Source organism: Peromyscus maniculatus, chromosome 6, assembly GCF_049852395.1.
Source record: "Peromyscus maniculatus bairdii isolate BWxNUB_F1_BW_parent chromosome 6, HU_Pman_BW_mat_3.1, whole genome shotgun sequence".
NCBI lineage: Eukaryota > Metazoa > Chordata > Mammalia > Rodentia > Cricetidae > Peromyscus > Peromyscus maniculatus.
Window position 1 is genome coordinate 96496733 of NC_134857.1, and position 19059 is coordinate 96515791.

The 19059-nt window shown below is 40.9% G+C and overlaps 1 protein-coding gene across 3 annotated transcripts in view; it reads right to left on the minus strand.

The window, feature by feature from the left end:
- Positions 1–228: 228 nt before the first annotated feature.
- Positions 229–19059, minus strand: part of Agl (amylo-alpha-1,6-glucosidase and 4-alpha-glucanotransferase) — a 66518-nt gene continuing 47687 nt past the window's right edge. For all 3 annotated transcript variants that reach the window (XM_006977832.4, XM_006977831.4, XM_042279803.2), the window contains 11 exons: positions 18482–18657; positions 15827–15929; positions 14068–14293; positions 13605–13716; positions 9870–10005; positions 7993–8105; positions 7094–7305; positions 5404–5501; positions 3846–3933; positions 3608–3741; positions 229–1997 (listed from right to left, as the gene is read on the minus strand). In XM_006977832.4, the coding sequence (XP_006977894.1) occupies positions 1880–1997; positions 3608–3741; positions 3846–3933; positions 5404–5501; positions 7094–7305; positions 7993–8105; positions 9870–10005; positions 13605–13716; positions 14068–14293; positions 15827–15929; positions 18482–18657 (1516 nt within the window). In that variant the 3' untranslated portion in view covers positions 229–1879. The remainder of the gene's footprint in view (positions 1998–3607; positions 3742–3845; positions 3934–5403; positions 5502–7093; positions 7306–7992; positions 8106–9869; positions 10006–13604; positions 13717–14067; positions 14294–15826; positions 15930–18481; positions 18658–19059) is intronic.

Below are 19059 nucleotides of genomic sequence, written 5' to 3' on the forward strand. Positions count from 1 at the left end.
ATCTACCAAAGGAGTACAGCTGCTAACAGACTTGGGGACACATCAAAAGCTTACTTCACTCCTAATCTTGACACGACAACTTTAATACATCTCCAAACACTCCAACACTCCCGCCTTTCTTGCTCCTCTCACGTCCTGAATATCCCCGTGCATCCCATCTCAGGTTATCCATCACTCACTGACCACAGGGAAAAGTAACTGGTAAATGATGGAGGACAGCAAAGCGAGTCCTTTAGAAAAGACTTTTATTTTGACACACAGACATATAAACATCTGCTCACTAGACAGAGCAGCTGAAGACACAGTAGTAATATTACCACAGGCGACAACACGCATCAAAATGACAGGCTTCATGTCTCCTCAGTCATCTCTGAAAACTCACTAAGATGTCACAGTATACTGGTTAAACGGGTAAGTTTATTTTCATTTAGTACGTAAGATTGATTTGGATCAGTGAAAACCCAAGGCACAGACCATTTGTGAAATGTAAAATAGAAACAACCCTTTCTGCAGCATCCCGCAGGAACGAAGTGTCCTACCTAAGTGCTCTTCAGTCAAATGGCAATTACCCTTTTACAGTCTAAAAGCATCACTTTAATTCCTGTGGCTGGGATAATGTCAAAGACACCTTCTGAGACTTCCATAGACCATGCAACACACAGCACTGTTCTTTCATTAATAATCCTCAAGAGGAGCACTGTACCCGCTGAAGCATTTTCTGAGGTGGGTCGTGACCCTACTGTAGATAAGCTAATATGGCTATATTTGAAATCCTTCCTCTCTCTTCCTTCCCCTTCATACTTCCCTCCCTTCTCTCTTGATGGCTTTGGGGATAGAATTCCGGGCTCTAACACATGCTAGGCTCGTACTCTGCCACCAAGCTTCATCTCTAGGCATTCTTTCCCCTGTAAAATTGTCATAAATATGCCCAGTAATTTCCATTTTGAAAATGTACACTATCTCATAATGGGAAATTGGAATGAGTCATGACTAATTTTACAGCATTGTTTTATGTCCTAATGCTCTGTTTCATATATCCAATTAATCTTTAATGCAAATATGCTATGTTAACTATAGTTGGCATTCATTCTATTGAAAACATAACTTACCAGTGAAAAATAAAGCACATTTTGAAGCTCTGTGCTCCATTTATGAACATATACTGCAGGAGATTACTTCCATCTGTCTACATTCATAAAGCATCACTAATATGCACTGACTGCATTATTCACGGCATTGAGAATGCTGTACCAAACGGCAGCCACTAGTGAAACACGGTCTATGGAGAGCGCTGATACACAGCAGGACCTAAGAGCACTTCTCCGTTTGTCCACTCCCCACTCGTACAAACTGAAGATGACGCACAATTTCTTCCTTCACTCCGATTTGAAGAACTCTTTCTGAACACAACAGCAGTAACCTTCTATAGAAAATGACCGTTTTTCTCTGATTCAAATCAAAACAATGTAACAAGAATAGGCAGGGGATGCAGCTCAGCTGGTAGAGCGCTTGCCTAACAGCATAAGGCCCTGGGTGTCGTTCCCAGTACCGCACACACTGGGTGTGCTGGCACACACGACCGTCTTTAAGAGGAAAAATAAAAGTCACTAATTTTTTGTTTGTTTGTTTTGATTTTTGGTTTTCTTGAGACAGGGTTTCTCTGTGTAGCCCTGGCTGTCCTGGAACTCACTCTGTAGAACAGGATAGCCTCGAACTCACAGAGATCCACTTGCCTCTACCTCCCAAATGTTGGGACTAAAGACGTGCGCCACCAGCTCCTGGCTATGAGTGAGATTTTTAAAATGAGTTGAGCTTCTATTTTATATGAGCTTGCATTCATAGCAAGTGTTCACACACTTCCGACATATCTATGAGCCAACTATAAATCATAGATGGTCTCAAGAGCAGTGGCCATAGACCATGCTTGCGTCTCACAGCTGAAAGGACAGTACTGGCCATTCTCATTGGTGAGTTCTGGAAGTCCTTTCCATGGGGATCTGGAAAAAAGAAAGAAAAGCATTTTATGAGGCATAATTTAATGCATATGAGCAAGTATGCAAGTCCTGATGATTTTTGCCTTTTACTATGGAAGCATCATTCAGAGTTATTTGTTACAAAATAAACAACATTCTAAAGGTATATATACCAAGAATTTATATGTAAATCATCTTTGGATATACTCTATTTTGTGATTTAATACTAGCAAATACAAATGAATCTTTCATCTTATTATTATTATGTTTTTGTTTTTTTGAGCTAGGGTCTTGTGTGAACCTCGCTGGCTTAGAACTTGTTATGTAGCTGAGGCTGGACTTGAAATTGCAGTAATCCTCCTGTCTCTGCCTTCCAAGTACTGGAACCACAGGTGTGTTTCACTAGGCCCAGCTTCATGATTAAACTTAGAAAAAAAAGCTATCATTCCAGAAAATATATAAATGCAGATATAGATAGCCTCTCAGGCATAGTTTTAGCCTTTTTTGCGTTTTGAGGTAGGGTCTCATGTGGCTCTGAACTCATGATCTTCCTGTTTTGTTTTCTCATGTGCTGAATTTACAGGCAGATGTCCCCAGGCTGGCAATAATTTCAGTCTTTCAGAATAAGTTTATGACTCAAATGGTAAATATGTCAGTGTATTATGTGTAAACTAGATAGAACTAGATAACTAAATGAATAATAGAGAGACCCCGAGAGTTATAATTAGGAAAATGCCAATTAGTTCCTTATTCTACAGGACAGCAAGCCAATGAAGACATATTTATTCTCAAATACTTAGTACATTTTGTACAGTATCTAAATACTGACAGCAATCCCATGAGATAAGTGCTGTAACTACTGCTACATTTGAAGAGAGAAGAGGGATGTATAGAAGTCACCTAACTAGTGATCTCAGCAGCACCACACAGACTGTTAGTGCAACTAACTGATGCTCTGTAAGGAAGCAGAGGCAGTGTGGCCGCTTACATATTTAGTCTAAGCAATCAGAAGTAGACACACTTAGGCATGATCTAGATATAGAGGATTAAGGCAGACTTTGGCTGAGTTTGCACCATCTTAGAAAAATACACAGCACTGACTCTGCTTAATTTACCAATCATCAGGACAGAGAGTATATATAAGAAATATCATTTGAAGCCGGGTGGTGGTGGCACACGCCTTTAATCCCAGCACTCAGGAGGCAGAACCAGGTGGGCTACAGAGTGAGATCCAGGACAGGCACCAAACTACACAGAGAAACCCTGTCTCGAAAAACCAAAAACAACAACAACAAAAAACATATGAAATAACAGTCAAGAGACCAACTGATATTTTAAGGATAATGAAAATTATTGATGAATCACCTCAAAAAGCCCAACCTGAATACTTCAAGTATTTTTATGTATCTTAATCATATCCAAATTATCAGTTACCTTGACAATTAAAGACTATCCCACAAGTACAGATCATAAAATACAAGCTCCTCAGATTAAAACCAAAATACTTAAGGGAGGTAAAAACTACGCAGTTGAGTTAAAGTGCAGATGCACACAGCCTGAGAAAGGAGTTCTGAGGAAAGCTGTTTACAGGTTATCTAACACGCTGACTGGACATTAGTCATGCAATAACTTACCTCTCAAGATGAACATAATGTCTGGAAAGGACATTTTTAACCAAAAATACAGTCTTCACAGCAGTTTCTGGGCCCATCAATTTGGAAAAATACAACTTTGCACGAAGAAAATACCCAATAGGCCACAGCCACTCCTAAAATATGATGTAAAAAAAAGGGGGGGGGAGAATTATGAGTATCTAAATTTATTTCAAAACCAACTTCAATTGAAAACTGAAAAGAAAAAAGAGGTTCTTACAGGTCCTTGGTGGTAATTGAAACCTTTAGCGAGATTGTAGTTGTCATTGTCTAGGTCATTATCATAAACTCCACAGTAAACCAGATCACTGCAAAATGATTGGAGTCTGAGGTCAGCAAAGGCCAGGCATCAGAGGAGGCATCCGAATTTCAACAGCAAAGGCAAAGGCAAGGACAATCATCATCTTCCCTCTCCATCTATGGAGCGAGCTTGCTCAGCTTACTGAACATGAAATCAGTATATACCGAGTCCAGAGAGCTTTAATAATGTGTTCAGAAAAGGTTAACCAAAGAGTCAAGTGTCCTTATGTTTTCCTTCATATGTAGAGCCCAGATGTTAATTTATATACAGTTGTTGGTTATGATACTAGAGGAAGGAGTATGAAAAAGGAAAAATGGAAGGAAGGAAAGAAAAAGACCAACAGGTGGTCAGGGAAATGGGAGAGGAGGATTCATATGTTGGAAAAATAACATAATCACACCTATTAATTTGTATGCTAATTTAAAAAATAATAAAAAATATTGAGGCCTCTTGTCTTCAAGGAGCTAATCTATAGTTTAACCATTTCACTAGGCTTTTAATATGTGTATAACACTGGGCAGTGGTGGTGCACACCTTTAATCCCAGCACTTGGGAGGCAGAGGCAGGCAGACGTGTGTAACATTTAAAATGTCCATACAGTTATTTGAGTCAGTAAAACATTAAAGATAAGGTTTCACTGATTATAGAGCAGAAAGCCATTTCTTTCTTTCTTTTTCTTTCTTTCTTCCCTTATCTATCTATATCTATCTATCTATCTATCTATCTATCTATCTATCTATCTATCTATCTATCTATCTATATTGTTTTTTTTTGAGACAGGATTTCTCTGTGTAGCTTTGCACCTTTCCTGGAACTCGCTTTGTAGACCAGGCTGGCTTCGAACTCACAGAGATCTGCCTGCCTCTGCCTCCTAAGTGCTGGGATTAAAGGCGTGCACCACCACCGCCCAACCTGCCATTTATTTATTCATGTAAGTCATTTATCTTGTGCTACCTATTGATCAAACCTAGGGTCTTATCTGTGCTAGGCAAACATCCCACCACTTAGCTACATCCTTAGTCCATGCAAGGGTCTATTTTATTTAAAACTAAAATTAGCATACTGTCAGATTATAAATAACAATCAAATATACATACTGCTATAATATATAGAATTTGTAACATAGTTATACACTGAACAGTGTTACCAACACTGCCAACAGATGAGTTATGCATATTGAGATTTAATTAAATTGTTACTTTCTAACATCTACAACAATCATGTATTACTTTTACAGTCAGAAAAGAAAAACTATTCATGATATTACTTTTATACATTTAAACTTTGTACGTTAATTAGTGAATATAGCAGAAACCAGAGGCATGTTTAATACACACAACAAAGGGGCAGATGTTTTCAAAAGTTTGAGTGTGTTTTTTGAGAAGTTATTTGTAAATAAGTACAGAATGGTTAACATTAATCTATGTGGGTTAAACACAATATTAACAGCCTTCTTAATACCTATATTCCAACTTACTCTGGATCTAAAGTTTTCATGCCAAGGGGACCAAGCAATTTTTTTTCTGCAATTTCCAAAGCCTTCCAAGCTTTTTCAGCAGTAAAGAGCTCAGGGGCCTGATAAAGGTAAAACAAACAAAACAAGCATTTTAATATCACAGAAAGGTAGTTCTTACCTATATAAGTTAACTATAAACTTAAGAAAAGAAAGAAAAAATTTAAGAATTGGTGTGGGTCAGAATTTGAGAATGGATACCAGAGAAATCTAATCCTCCAAGGCTGAATCCGAATCACCTTTCTCAGCCTGAGAAGCTGGGAAAGCTCACAGAGTGACCATTCCCTCGGGGCACTGCAAGAAGGAGTACCAGATCCCAAAAGTAACCATAGCTACCATAAAGGCAGAGGTCACCTCAACCCATCACTCTATTTGCAGAAGCCCCCTTTAAGAGTCCTTGACTGTCGGGCAATGGTGGCACTCACCTTTAATCCCAGCACTTGCGAGGCAGAGGCAGGCAAATCTCTGTGAGTTCAAGGCCAGCCTGGTCTCCAGGACAGCCAGGGCTGTTCCACAGAGAAACCCTGTCTCTAAAAACAAAAACAAAAACAAAACACAAGTACTTGAACCTCTCCCCTTCTCTTCTTGGCCATAATGAATTCAGAAGAACTTGTACTCCAACAGAGTAAGTACTTCCTTGTGATACGTGGAAGGGGAAAAAAATCTGCATCACTTTAATAGTGAAATGAAGGAAAAATGAACCAAACCAAAGCCCCCTCTGCGCAAGTTTACAGTGTCATACCACTATAATCAGTAATATTCCACTTAGTCATCTTTTGACAGTCAAACAGCTAGGGAGGCAGGGATAAACACAAAGCTTTCCTAGTCCACTGCCCTTAAGGCTTTATTTTCAGACTGAGATTTAACAACAAAAGAGAATCAAGAATTCTTAGCTAGGTGGCTGGAGAGATGGTGCAGTGGTTAAGAGCACTGGCTGCCCTTCCGGAGGACACATGTTTGATTCCCAGCATCCACATGGTGACTCACAACTGTCTGTAACTCCAGGCTCAGGGGATCTGATGCCCTCTTCTGGCCTCGGGGGGTATTGCATATACATGGTGCACAGATTTACTGCAGGTAAAACACCCCCCCCAAATAGTAAAATAGTTAAATAATTTTTTATAATAATTTATAAGTAATACTATATAATACCAAGTAAATAAATAAAATAATAGAAAACATTCTTACCCCCAATAGAACTAATTAGAGGACAACGCAAAGGAGACAGAATGTGAGTATGCGCGGCCCGTGCCGAGCCTTCCCGCTGGTGCACTGGGAAGCTGCTTGGGGCACCAGCTGCTGCAGTACAGATGCCCACAGCTTTTAGGAGGAAAGGGTGAGGGCTGAGGCTACCTGAAGCTGCTGATCTGGCCCAAGCAGCCCAACCCACTCAGCCCTGGTGTGCCACAGGACAAGTACTGTGGTATGCAGAAACACTGGGAAGTGTTTTGTTTCTCATCAGCCACTGTTTTCTGTTTTCGACACTAAATGTTACCGATCAGAGGAGATATGCATAACTAATTCCTGAAACTATATAAAATTATCCAGAAAGCAGTAACTTTTCCCGGTGAAGTGGAGCTTAACGGAAGAGAAAACAGTCCCTTAGTAAAGGTGTCATGATGTTTCTGAAGTTTGAGAGTAATACATCACCTACCACGACCATTGCTATGGTAAAATTAGGCCTGAGCTGATAGTCACACCAAGGACTTGATGCTCCATAGCTGTCCTTGTAGATGCCACGTTTGTGAACCAGATTCGGATGCTTCTCGTTAGGGTCTGAAGGGTCTTCAGAAACATGAAACAGCTTTTCAAAGCTGTTCTGTATTTTTCTGTTCCACTCATCATATGAGACTGTTACAATTTTTCCTGAAAAGCAGTAAGACATGGCAGTTGTAGACATTCAGTTCATCTCAAATATCTGCTATTGCCAAAACTCATAGTTAGCTTACTTATGAAACAAATCATGTATGTGGCTACTCTGGAGGGAGGTATTCTATAAATTCAAAGACCGGGCATCTCTCTTAGGAATAACTTCATATTCATGACATATGGAACAACACTTCACATATATTGAATCAAAAATACAATTAACTTTACCTACTTCTTTTTACTTTTTACAAAGTTTAATGTTGTATGGGTAGCTCAGACATTATTTCTATTGGATAGAAATTGTTCCAGAAAGAGATGTAAAGATTTCCAGACCGTTCACAGGATGTAACTTGCTCACAGAGTGAGGAAAAGTAAAGTGCAATAGGGCAAGCACCCTGCCACCTTCCTCCCAGGTCAGTGGGGCTCTAGTGACCAGCTTGGTTATACAAGCACCCTGCCACCTTCCTCCCAGGTCAGCGGGGCTCTAGTGACCAGCTCGGTTATACAAGCACCCCTCTGCCTTCCTCTTCCAGGTCAGTGGGGCTCTAGTGACCAGCTTTGTTATAATTTCCACATTGGTAAATTAATGACTTTTCTTTCTTCTTAAAATTCTGCATCTTCGATCCAATGATGGAAACAAAGGTCAATACCTTGCATAGTTCCCTGTAAAACAGAACAGCTTACCATGTCTTCTCACTTTGACTTCACTATAAGGGAAAATGTTTCTCCTGGACAATTCCAGCAACCAACGAACAGCAGATTTACACATGCCCACGATTTCCACAGCAGACCCGTCTCTAAAATGAAAAAGACTTATTCTCTATGTTGAAATTATTTAACCATTATTTAAAGGGGCATTCAGTAAGTAATTTTGGGTGGGGATGTAGCTTAGTGGTAGAATGTTTGTCTAGCAGTAAGGAAGTCTCTGGGGGCAACACAGAACCAAATCAAACCAAACCAAACCAAACCAAACCAAACCAAACCAAACCAAACCAAACCAAACCAAACCAAACCAAACCAAACCAAACCAAACCAAACCACCACCACCATAAATGTTGGTGAATATTATAACCAGTGCATCATACAAGCAACCATCTGTCCCCACATCTTCACTGTATAAGTAACATGTATTATATCACATAAGAAATCTCTTCCCTTACTATTATAGTACTGCTTATGTTCCTAACATTTTAAAAAAGACATTTATATTTTTATTTTGTGTCTATGTGTATCTCTATGGGTATGTGATACATGTGTGGGTGCCCCCAGAGTGCACGAGTGTTGGATCTCCTGGACCTGGTGTTACATTTGGTTGTGAGCCTCTTGTCATGAGTGCTGGGAAAACAGCAGCAAGCTGTCTTCAGAGCTTAGCATCTCTCCATCCCCTCCTAACATATATATATATATATATATATATATATATATATATATATATATATATATATATATATATATAAATAAAATGTATGTATGTATTTATTTAGAGACAGGGTTTTTATTTAGTCGGGCTGATCTGTTTGAAGATAAAAATCTTTAATATGAAGATAGCTTCTGGGCTGGAGAGATGGCTCATCTATTATGAGCAAACACTGCTCCTTCAAACAACCGTGGTTCAGTTCTCAGCACCCAGTGGGCAGCTCACAAGTGCCTGTAATTCCAGTTCAAGAGAATCTGATGCTCTCTTCTGGCTTCAAGTAGAAAATAGTTTCTGAGCTTCACTCAGTATCTAGAACTTCTGATATATGTTCACAACTTCTGAAACTATAAATAAAAACCTCTTAAATAACTAAGTTAGTGATAAAAGGTTCCGAAAATAAACTTTCTTTTCTGAGGCAGGATTTCTTTTTGTAGCCACCTTAGCTGTCCTGGAACTTATTCTGGAGACCAGGCTGGCCTCGAACTCACAGAGATCCATCCTCCTGCCCGTCTCCCGAGTGCTAGGATTAAAGGTGTGCACCACCACCGCCCAGCTAAAAGACATTTTAAAAAGATCAATTTCAACTAGATGTTTTCCATACTTGTAAAGATAGGTAGGAGTAATAGAATCTTTACATTGTACAAAGTTCAGATTAAGAAATGTCTTAACCAGGGATGGAGAGATGGGTTAGCAGGTAAAGGCCCTGGCTGCCAAGTCTGATGACCTGAGACCTACATGGTGGAGTGAGAGAACTGACTCCTCCTCCAAGCTGTCCTCTGACCTCCTCATGTGCTGTGGCATGTACACAACCCCACCCCACACACTCCACAGATAATTGTAACAATTGTTTTTTAATTTTAAAGAAAATGTCTTAACCACTGGGATAATGAATTATAAAATGTTTGAGATTCTTGTAGAGGTACAAACCCCCTGAGGTCTCCTGGATGAGAACAGATCACTTTCCTTGATGACTTAGACCAAGAGGGCTGTTAATCTGTATCAGGGGAAAGGAAGGGCTGAGTGGACTATTTACCATGCAGACCACGGTTAGCAGAACAAAAGACTCCATGAGTAAGTATGTTTGGAGAAGGAGCTGGTGCATGACAAGAGCATCACTGCAGAAGCGTCGTTAAATGAACTCTACCTTGGGGTGGCTGGGATTCCTCTGTTTCTAGCTCGGTCACTTTCTCCCATTTTATCCATCCATGTGCCACAGTTGAAGCGATTTCCTCCATAGACAAATCCCGTTTCTTCATCAACCCCTGCAGTTATATTGAAACCTAAAAAGGCAAAACAAGCCACTTATAAAACAGTCGTGGCAGCCCAGGTTTGTGATCCGAGCACTCAGGAGGCGGAGACAGGTGTGTCAGAACAGGGTCAGAGGAATGGCAGGTGGTGACAGCGCCTTGGGGACTGCGAGAGAGGCTCCAGGAGAAAGGCGGGGCCTTTTACCTTGATCCCTGGTGTTCTTGCATGTGATTTCATGCTTCCTGTGACAAACATTTACATTCAATTTATATGATATGTTTATTCCTTTTGGATGTCAGAACATAGCTCGGGAACCCAATCTGGTCAGCATATCTGAATCTGGATACGGCCTTGGCCTTGCTCTTGTGCTTTCCCAGATGTAGTCTCTAGTATGGTCTGTCCTGAGAAAGCTCTGGGAAAGGGCTGCTCTGTTCATATTTAGTGTGAGCTTACTGACATTTATTTACAGGTTATTTTGAACTCAAACAACCTTCCTTGGATCATTGCTTTGTTACATTTGTGTATAAAAGCACACAGAAATGGAAATAAGGTTGTCTACAGCATTAGCCTGTAGTCCGCTCCATTCTTTCAGGTCCCCAGATCCCAGCTCCAATAGAGGAGACCTGCACAGGTGGATGGAAGTCGACACAGGAGGGTCACCCCTGAGTTTGAAGCTGGCTGATCCAGTGAGCTTGAAGCTAGGTAAGCCTACATAGTGAGACTCCCTTTAAAACAACAACAAAGAACTAAAAATCATTACGTTTTATGATAGTAAATACACACACATTTCACTTCTCTTTCAAAAAACACGTGTGTACACGGAACTGCATATCATGATGTTCATTCTGAAGTACTGCTTACATTAGCAAAATCATAGGTCACCACTTAGTAGAGGAATGGCTTAACGTGTGTGCACTAGGAAATGCTCTGTCCTTTAAATTAACAAACTGGATGCATGTGGAACAAACTAATGAGTTCCTAAGACAAAACAGTTTAGTAAAGAAGGTACAAAAGGTTACACATAAAAAATCTTTTTAAAGCTGGGCCTTTAATCTCAGCACTGGGGAGGCAGAGGCAGGTAGATCTCTGTGAATTTGAGGCCAGCCGGGTCTACACAGTGAGCTTCAGGACAGCCAGGGCTACATAATGAAACTCTGTCCCAAAAAGAAACAATCAGTCAAACAAAGAAGCAAAACTCAAAACTAAACCAAACAACAACAAAACAAAAAAGAAAATAGAGTAAAATATTAATATATTTCATTTCCATGCCAGATTCAAAGGAAAAAAATTATTTTGCTTACTTAAAGTTGACATGTTTCGCAACAACAACAACAAAACCCTAAAACGTCGTGGAGATACCATAAAAACGTTCTTTAGATCCTAAACCTACTTTCACTAACTTCTCTTAGTGAAGGATAAGAATATATCTGTGATTCTTAACAATTAACTTAGGTAAACATTTGTGTATTACTACTATACATAATAAATCACCATGAGTTTGAGGCTAGCCTGGTCTACATAGCAAGTTCTAGGCTAGCTAAGGCACCATAGCAAGATCCTGTCTTGGTGAGTCAAAAGTTACACACTGAATATTCAATTTATATAATATTTTCAAAGCCAGGTATATGGCCCAGACTTTTAATCCCAGCACTCAGGAGGTTGAGGCAGACAATCACTGTGAGTTCAAGACTAGCCTGGTCTACATGTGAGTCCCAGGACACCAAGAGCTACATAGAGAGATCAGTCTCGAAACAAACAAACAATGAGTTTATAAATATGTTAAAAATAATGATAGTGTAGGGTGGCAGAGATTAGTAGAGACATGGGTGGAGCTGGAATGGGTATGTGGGATGCAGAAAAATGTGTGTGGTGATGGACTAGGTCTACATCTTTATATGGTGGTGGGTTCAGGAATCCACACCCCAGGAGTTAATGTGAGAAGAGGTGGAAAATGAGTGGGGTCTACAGTCTAGCCCGCAGCATCATACTGCACTTCTTGATTCTGAGATTTTTCTTCAGTTACATTAAGACACCCTAACTGGGGGAAGGGTTTGCTGTATCCTATGTATCACTTTTACAACTTTTTATGGATCTGTAATTCTTTTTAAATTATAATTAAAAACTCACGTAAATCATATTTATAAGACTAAAGTAAATATACACCAAAGTCATCAAAACCATTCCCAAAGTGAGTAGGAGTGAGGGGAAATGAGATCATCAGCCTGGTGCTGGCTGGCCTTAGGCTAAGTGAGTTAGGAGCCGTAACTACTTTAACCTGACGTACAAACAGAGCACTGCAGAGGTGCTGGGGCCAGCCCGGTCTACACAGAGGCAAACATGGCTGCCATCCTTCCTCTGCCCCCCAGCAGCTCTGGAAAGCCAACTTTCCAGTCCTCTTATTTCATAAAAATGGGGGTAATGTAACGTATTCTTTTAGTTAAAAACAAATTCTTTCTAGTGTTTGTATGTGAAGAGTGCATGCATGTGTTCCCATGTGTGTGCTGGGGAACACACACACGTGTGCAAGTGTGTGTAGGCCCAAGTGTGTATAGTTGATGTCAAATCCTCCTTGCTCCTCCCCCTTCTACCTTTGTACAGTCAGGGTCTCTCAAGCAGACCATGGAGACGCCATGCTTCTGCCTTCGGAGGCTACATTACCCTCAGGCTCACCGGCATTCACACAGGTTCTGGAGGTCTGAACTCAAGTCTCTCGCTTGTTCTCCATGCATTTCAACTGCTGAGCCCTCCCTCAAGCCCAGAGTAATTTACTCTTAATGTCTTTAGGAGTCAAGGACTGACATTGGTAAAGACATCATCATAATACCTGATGCATAACACTCAATTCACGGGATTATCATTTTTCTCTTCCTTCTTATGTCTGTTTGTTTATTTATTTATTTGGTTTTGTGACAACGTTTCTCTGTACAGCCCAGGCTGATCTGGAAATCACTCTGTAGCTCTGTCTTCTGAGCTGGAATTAGAGACATTCCTCACCATACTGAGCTTCCTGTTTATGTTTTTGAGACAAGGTTTCACTATGTAGCCCAGGATAGCCTTGAACTCATGACAGTCATGTCTCAACCTCCTGAGTGCTGGATTACAGGCATGTGCCACCATAACTAGCAGAAAAAGTAATCCTAACGTGATTATAAATTGTAACACCAGGGACTAGAGAGATGGTTCAGCAGTTAAGAACACCTGTCGCTCTTGTGGAGGACCCAGACTCCATTCCCAGTGGTTCAAAACCATCCCTTTCTCTAGTTCCAGGGGCTCTGAGGCTCTCTTCTGACCTCTGGAGGCACCAGGCATGTAAGTGGTACACATAGATACTTGCAGGTAAATCTCTCTCTCTCTCTCTCTCTCTCTCTCTCTCTCTCTCTCTCTCTCTCTCTCTCTCTCTCTCTCTCTCACACACACACACACACACACACACACACACACACACACACACACACACTGACAAAAGATGCAAACTTTTATCTTTTCTTTGGCAACACAGTCTGGAGAGATCAGGAACAGTGTCTGCCTTTCTTAGGCAAAGTTTCAGGTTTTGCACACAACCATTTGTAAAGCAACTGCCAGGTTTCACTGGACGGCACCAGAAGTCTTAAGCATGGCTTTGATTACGTACCCTCATCTTTCATGTTCCGGTCTATCTGTGGACCAGCATTCCTCTCTCGGAACTGAATGCCCTGCATGTGCCTCTGCATAGCTTCCTGTATGACTTCAAACAATGGTTGATCCTGTTGGAGACAGCAAGAATGCTTCCTCTGTTAGAAATGGATTACACTCTTATTTCTCCCTAAGTCCCTCAACTCTAGCAATAGACAGATCACTGGTGATATACTTTCCCAGAGGAGGAAGTAAGGAATGTGGCGGGGCTGGGAAAAGCAGCGTTTCCGGGCTCCCACGCTGTGTGTGTTTAACCAAGGAGAAAGTCTTACCTTGGTGACTTCTCACAGTGTCAACACTAAATAAAGACCGATACTGAATTCTTCTTGATATTTGCATTCTTATGGCTTGGATTCTTAATATTTTACATTAAAAAATAAAGTTACATTTCATTAAAGACTGTATTAAGAAGTGATCTTTACCATTGTCCCGGCAGGCAAAGGTGCAGAATCATCCGTTGGATACATTCTGGAAACTGGGCATCTGAGGATGTCTAGACCGTTTGGAACCATATTACAATAGTCCTGAATACACTGCAGCCACCACCACACGGCATCCCGACAGTTGTACCTGGCATAGGTTCCCTCACCCAGGAGGTTAGGAATAAGACCGTGCCTCAGGGTACCAGCAAATGCTAAAATAATATTCCTACAACAACAGAGACAAATGGATCATTTGCTATGAAAACACTTATAAAACTGAAGGAAAAGACAAAGGTCACTTTTTTAGGGTTCTGAGAGATGCCCCAGCTCCCAGCCTAGCTTTTCTCTCTGGTAATCTGGGGAACTTTCCCTTTCTTTAACAAGTTTTTCATCTTTGGAGTCAGGTTCCCAGTTGGGAATTTACAAGGACTGCCATAGCTTTAACTTCTATTTTTAAAAAAGATGTGTTTATTTTGTTATCTGTGTATCGGTGTTTGCCTGTGTGTACATATGTGTACCACATGTGTATGGAGCCCACAGAGTGAGAAGTGTGCTGGATCCCCTGGAATTGGAGTTACAGATGGTTGGGTGCTGCCATGTGGGTGCTGGGACTGAACTCTTCAGGAGCAGTGAGTGCCGTAGGCCACTGGGCCATCTCTCCAGCCCCTAACTTCTGTTTGAAATTGGTTATTTTCATATAGAAGTAATCCTCTAATTACTTCATTACTTTAAATAGCAGATATCAGGAACAAAGTAATTATGTGGGAAAACAAATGAACAGAAATTGGCCTTAAAAACTGTAATTCATCCCAGTACACAGAAGGCAGGAGTAGGAAGATCTCTGAAACCCAGGACAGCTGGCCTACATACTGAGTTATAGGCTGTTTAGGGCTACATGGTAAGAGCCTGTTTTAAAACAAAGAAACAAATAAAACCCCAAAACAACAACAGCAAAAGTCAACTATAACTCACATTAATAGCTGAAAAATGAGAGTTTATCTTCTTTGGTATTATTTCAGTACAAATGAGAACTTAGCCTGTAAGATGAAGATGCACTCAGGAAGAGCTTGTATCTAGGATGTGAGCTCTAACTAGCAAAGGTAACTGGAGAAGGCTAGGCCTTATTATGTCTCAGTTTAATACTTATCCCCCCCCTTTTGTTTTGATTTTTGTTTTTCTGAGACAGGGTTTCTCTGTGTAGCCCTGGATGTCCTGGATCTCACTCTGTAGACCAGGCTGGCCTCAAACTCACACAGATCCACCTGCCTCTGCCTCCCAAGTACTGGGATTAAAGGTGTGCACCACCATGCTCAGCTAACAATACTCTTTATGAAGGTAGAAAATGGTTCTAAAATATTTTTTTTTAGATAAATTCACCAATACTGAAGATGATCTGACCTATCGTGGAACCTAGTAACTTCAAAGTTGTTTTCACTTTGAAAGTCTCTAAACCTATCAAACAATCATATGAAAACTAAAACTTTAGAACCCAGAGCCGTGAGATAGCTCAGTGGGTAAAGGTGTTTGCTCCCAAGCCTAAGGCTGAACTGGGTTTCTGGAACCCACGTGGTGGAAGGAGAGAAAGACTCCAGCTGTCTTCTTACTCCACATGTGCACCGTGGCATCCTGTGCTCCCCCACACAAATGCACACCAAATAAAAACACCTCAGGAAATCATACTTTGCAAATGTTGACAGGAGATGGGTGAGAGGGAACACGGAGCTGCAGAATGGCCTGGCAGCTCTGCAGAGCCTCTTACCGGGCTTCTACGTAGCGTCCTGTAAGCAGCAGCATCCCTCGGAATGAGATGAAAGTGTCCCTCCCCCAGCATCGGAAAAGACCGGAAGAGAAGTGAGGCAAGCCTGGCAAAAGACAGCAGAGTCACGTGTCAATTATATATATGTATTATATATACTATATAACTATATATATAGATATGTAAGAAAGAATTTAAGTCTTATGCTTTTATATAAACAATTTCTGATGATAGAATCAAAGACCTAACATATTACTAACTTGAAAATTCCGAGTAAGAGTAAACAGAATTAAAGGCACTTTTAGACACATTTTTTACGTTGTCTCCAAAATGATGTACAAAATACCCTCAAACACACTACGAATTATTTAATGGACAGAGAGCTGAAATTTTGCCACTGATTACAGTGTAAGAAGCAAGTCTAAGTACAACAGACTTCCCATGTTGTAACTAAACATCTTACATGCAACATGTGCAGACTCAAGAGTGAGTCTGAATTAGCATGCCTTAAAATACCAGCAGTCTATTGATGTTAAAAATGAAAAGTGACCTGGGCATCATGGTTCGAACCTCTAATCCAAAAGTTCAGGAGGTGCAGGCAGCTGTATCTCCAGTTTGAGGACAGTCTAGGCTACACAGTAGGTCCCTGTCCCAACAAGAACTATAAAAAGTGAAAGCTGGGAAACCTTTAGCACTTATATGCAGACATGTTTGTTACTTTTTTGTCTTCTATGAGTATACAACTTATAGACCAAGTATTCTGGGGGTGATTTCTATGATGTCAATTATCATAAAAGTTAATTACATTTTTCCTGTAATACTATTACAAAAGGAGGCATTATCATTTTAAAATGAACTCCATCAAAACTTAGTGGCAAATCTGATATCATTTTACTTTTTTTCTAGTATGAATTAGGCAAAATACTCCTTTAAAATATTAGAATACTAGGACCTTTATTTATATTTGTTAAACAGACTACATATAAATGTTATAAATTTTATCACTACATGATTTATAAATAAATACATATATTCTGGGGATATTTAGTAGTAGCAGTGCACAATCATAAAGGCTGAGGTTATTATTTTATGTAATAGGCTTTTAAAAATTGGGTTTTAACATGAACTATGAACCAAAGGCTGAGGGGCCCCCAACTGGATCAGGCCCTCTGAATAGGTGAGACAGTTGATTGGCTTGATCAGTTTGGGAGGCATCTAGGCAGTGGTACCAGGTCCTGGGCTCATTGCATGAGTTAGCTGTTTGAAACCTGGAGCTTATGCAGGGACGCTTGGCTCAATCTGGGAGGAGGGGACTGGACCTGCCTGGACTGAGTCTACCAGGTTGATCTCAGTCCTCGGGGGAGGATTTGCCCTGGAGGAGGTGGGAATGGGGAGGGTGGGCTGGGGGGAAGGGGAGGGGGGCAGAAGGGGGGAGAACAAGGGAATCTGTGGCTGAAATGTAGAACTGAATGAATGGTATTGTAAAATAAAATAAAAGGAAAAAAATTGGGTTGTAAACCTGAGTTTTCCCCATTGGTGTGTTTTTCCCACACTGTTCCAAATCCAGCACCTGCTTGGACTTGGGGAACGATGGCTACCAGAACCATCAATCAGATGAAAGTCTGAAACACAATTAGAGAATTTAAACTGACTCTTCATTTTATTCCTCCTTTTAACTAAAAACTGTTTTGTGCGATGCCGAGGAACTGAACTCTTAGGGCCTTGCACTTACTAGGAACGGCTTTCCACCTTAGCACTAAGACAGTTTTATGACTTTCATGACCACTGTCAAGGAAGGAAAGGTCATGTTGTTGGACACCACAAAGTCTTTCATCTGACCTGAACCGATGAAAATCCGAGCAGAGGGAACCACGCAGATGATATTACCACTTTGCTGTATTTATATACTTCAGTTTAATTTGAAAAGCCGTAAACTCTGAACTTCACTTTACCAACCCCCAAGATGCAACGGGAAGTTCTCAATGTTAGTGGCCTCAACTACTCCAGGCTTTCTCAAAACACACCGGAAGTGCATTACAAAGGAAAGCCTTCCTTCAGGCATGTTTTACTGCCGGATTTTTTTTTTTTTTTTTGGTTTTTCAAGACAGGGTTGGTTTCTCTGTGTAGCTTTGCGCCTTTCCTAGAACTCACTCTGCAGCCCAGGCTAGCCTCGAACTCACAGAGATCCGCCTGGCTCTGCTTCCCGAGTGCTGGGGTTAAAGGCGTGCGCCACCACCGCCTGGCTCTACTTGAATGTTTTAAACCTACTTGCAGGAGATGGTGCCAGTAGATATGGCTAACAGTACTTGACAACAATGAAGACATGTGATTAAAAAATCATTTAACATGTTTTGTGTTTGGTAACTGTAATGTTACAAAAAATTAGGAAAGAAAAACGGGAAACTGTATTAAGCAAAATTTAATTATAGATATTTAAAATGCCCAGAACTGGAATTTAACAGATACCTGCAGAAGAAAGGATTACCCAACCACAATAAGAACATGTGAGTGTCTAGTACACAGTTACAACTAAATATTAAGAATTATTACCATGAGTGAGCAGCTTACTAAGCAGTGGCATAGGGACCATCGTCTCCCACGGGGTTTCCTCGCTGGACACTACGGGCTCTTACCACTTACTGCCTCCAGCGTCCTCACCTGCAGCCAAGGAGACACAGCACTGCTCCTTCTCCTTCGTGATCTCGTTTAGCCTGTAGGGCACATCCGGGAGCGTGGGAGACAGAAGGGGCAGACAAGGGCACTTCCCCACTCCACACATCTGGACGGAACCCAGGGCAAGGTGTTTCACGAAGGTCGAGCCGTTCCGGACAAAGCTGCAACCAAGTGGCAAGTTGAGAGATCATCTGCAGAAACACTACCTTGTCAGCAATGTATTATACGTCCTTTTGCCAAGTGATTTTTCTACAGAAATGTGTAAAATGGTAAAATACTTTTATGTATGTCATTTAACAAGTTAACGAATAAAACAAGTAATATAAAATAATTTTGTTTTTTCCATATCGTATTTTACAGGCTTTGTAGACCAGATTTAAATGCCACCCCTAACCTCCCACCTCCAGCTGGGGACTGGACCCAAGGCCTTATGCTTGCTAGGCAAATGATGCTCTACTGAGCTAGACACCCAAGCTCCTCCACCAATGTTTGAAACTGTGTTACTGTGAATGTCTACATGGTGTGTGTGTGTCTGTGTGTAGGGTGCTTATCTTGTGTGCATG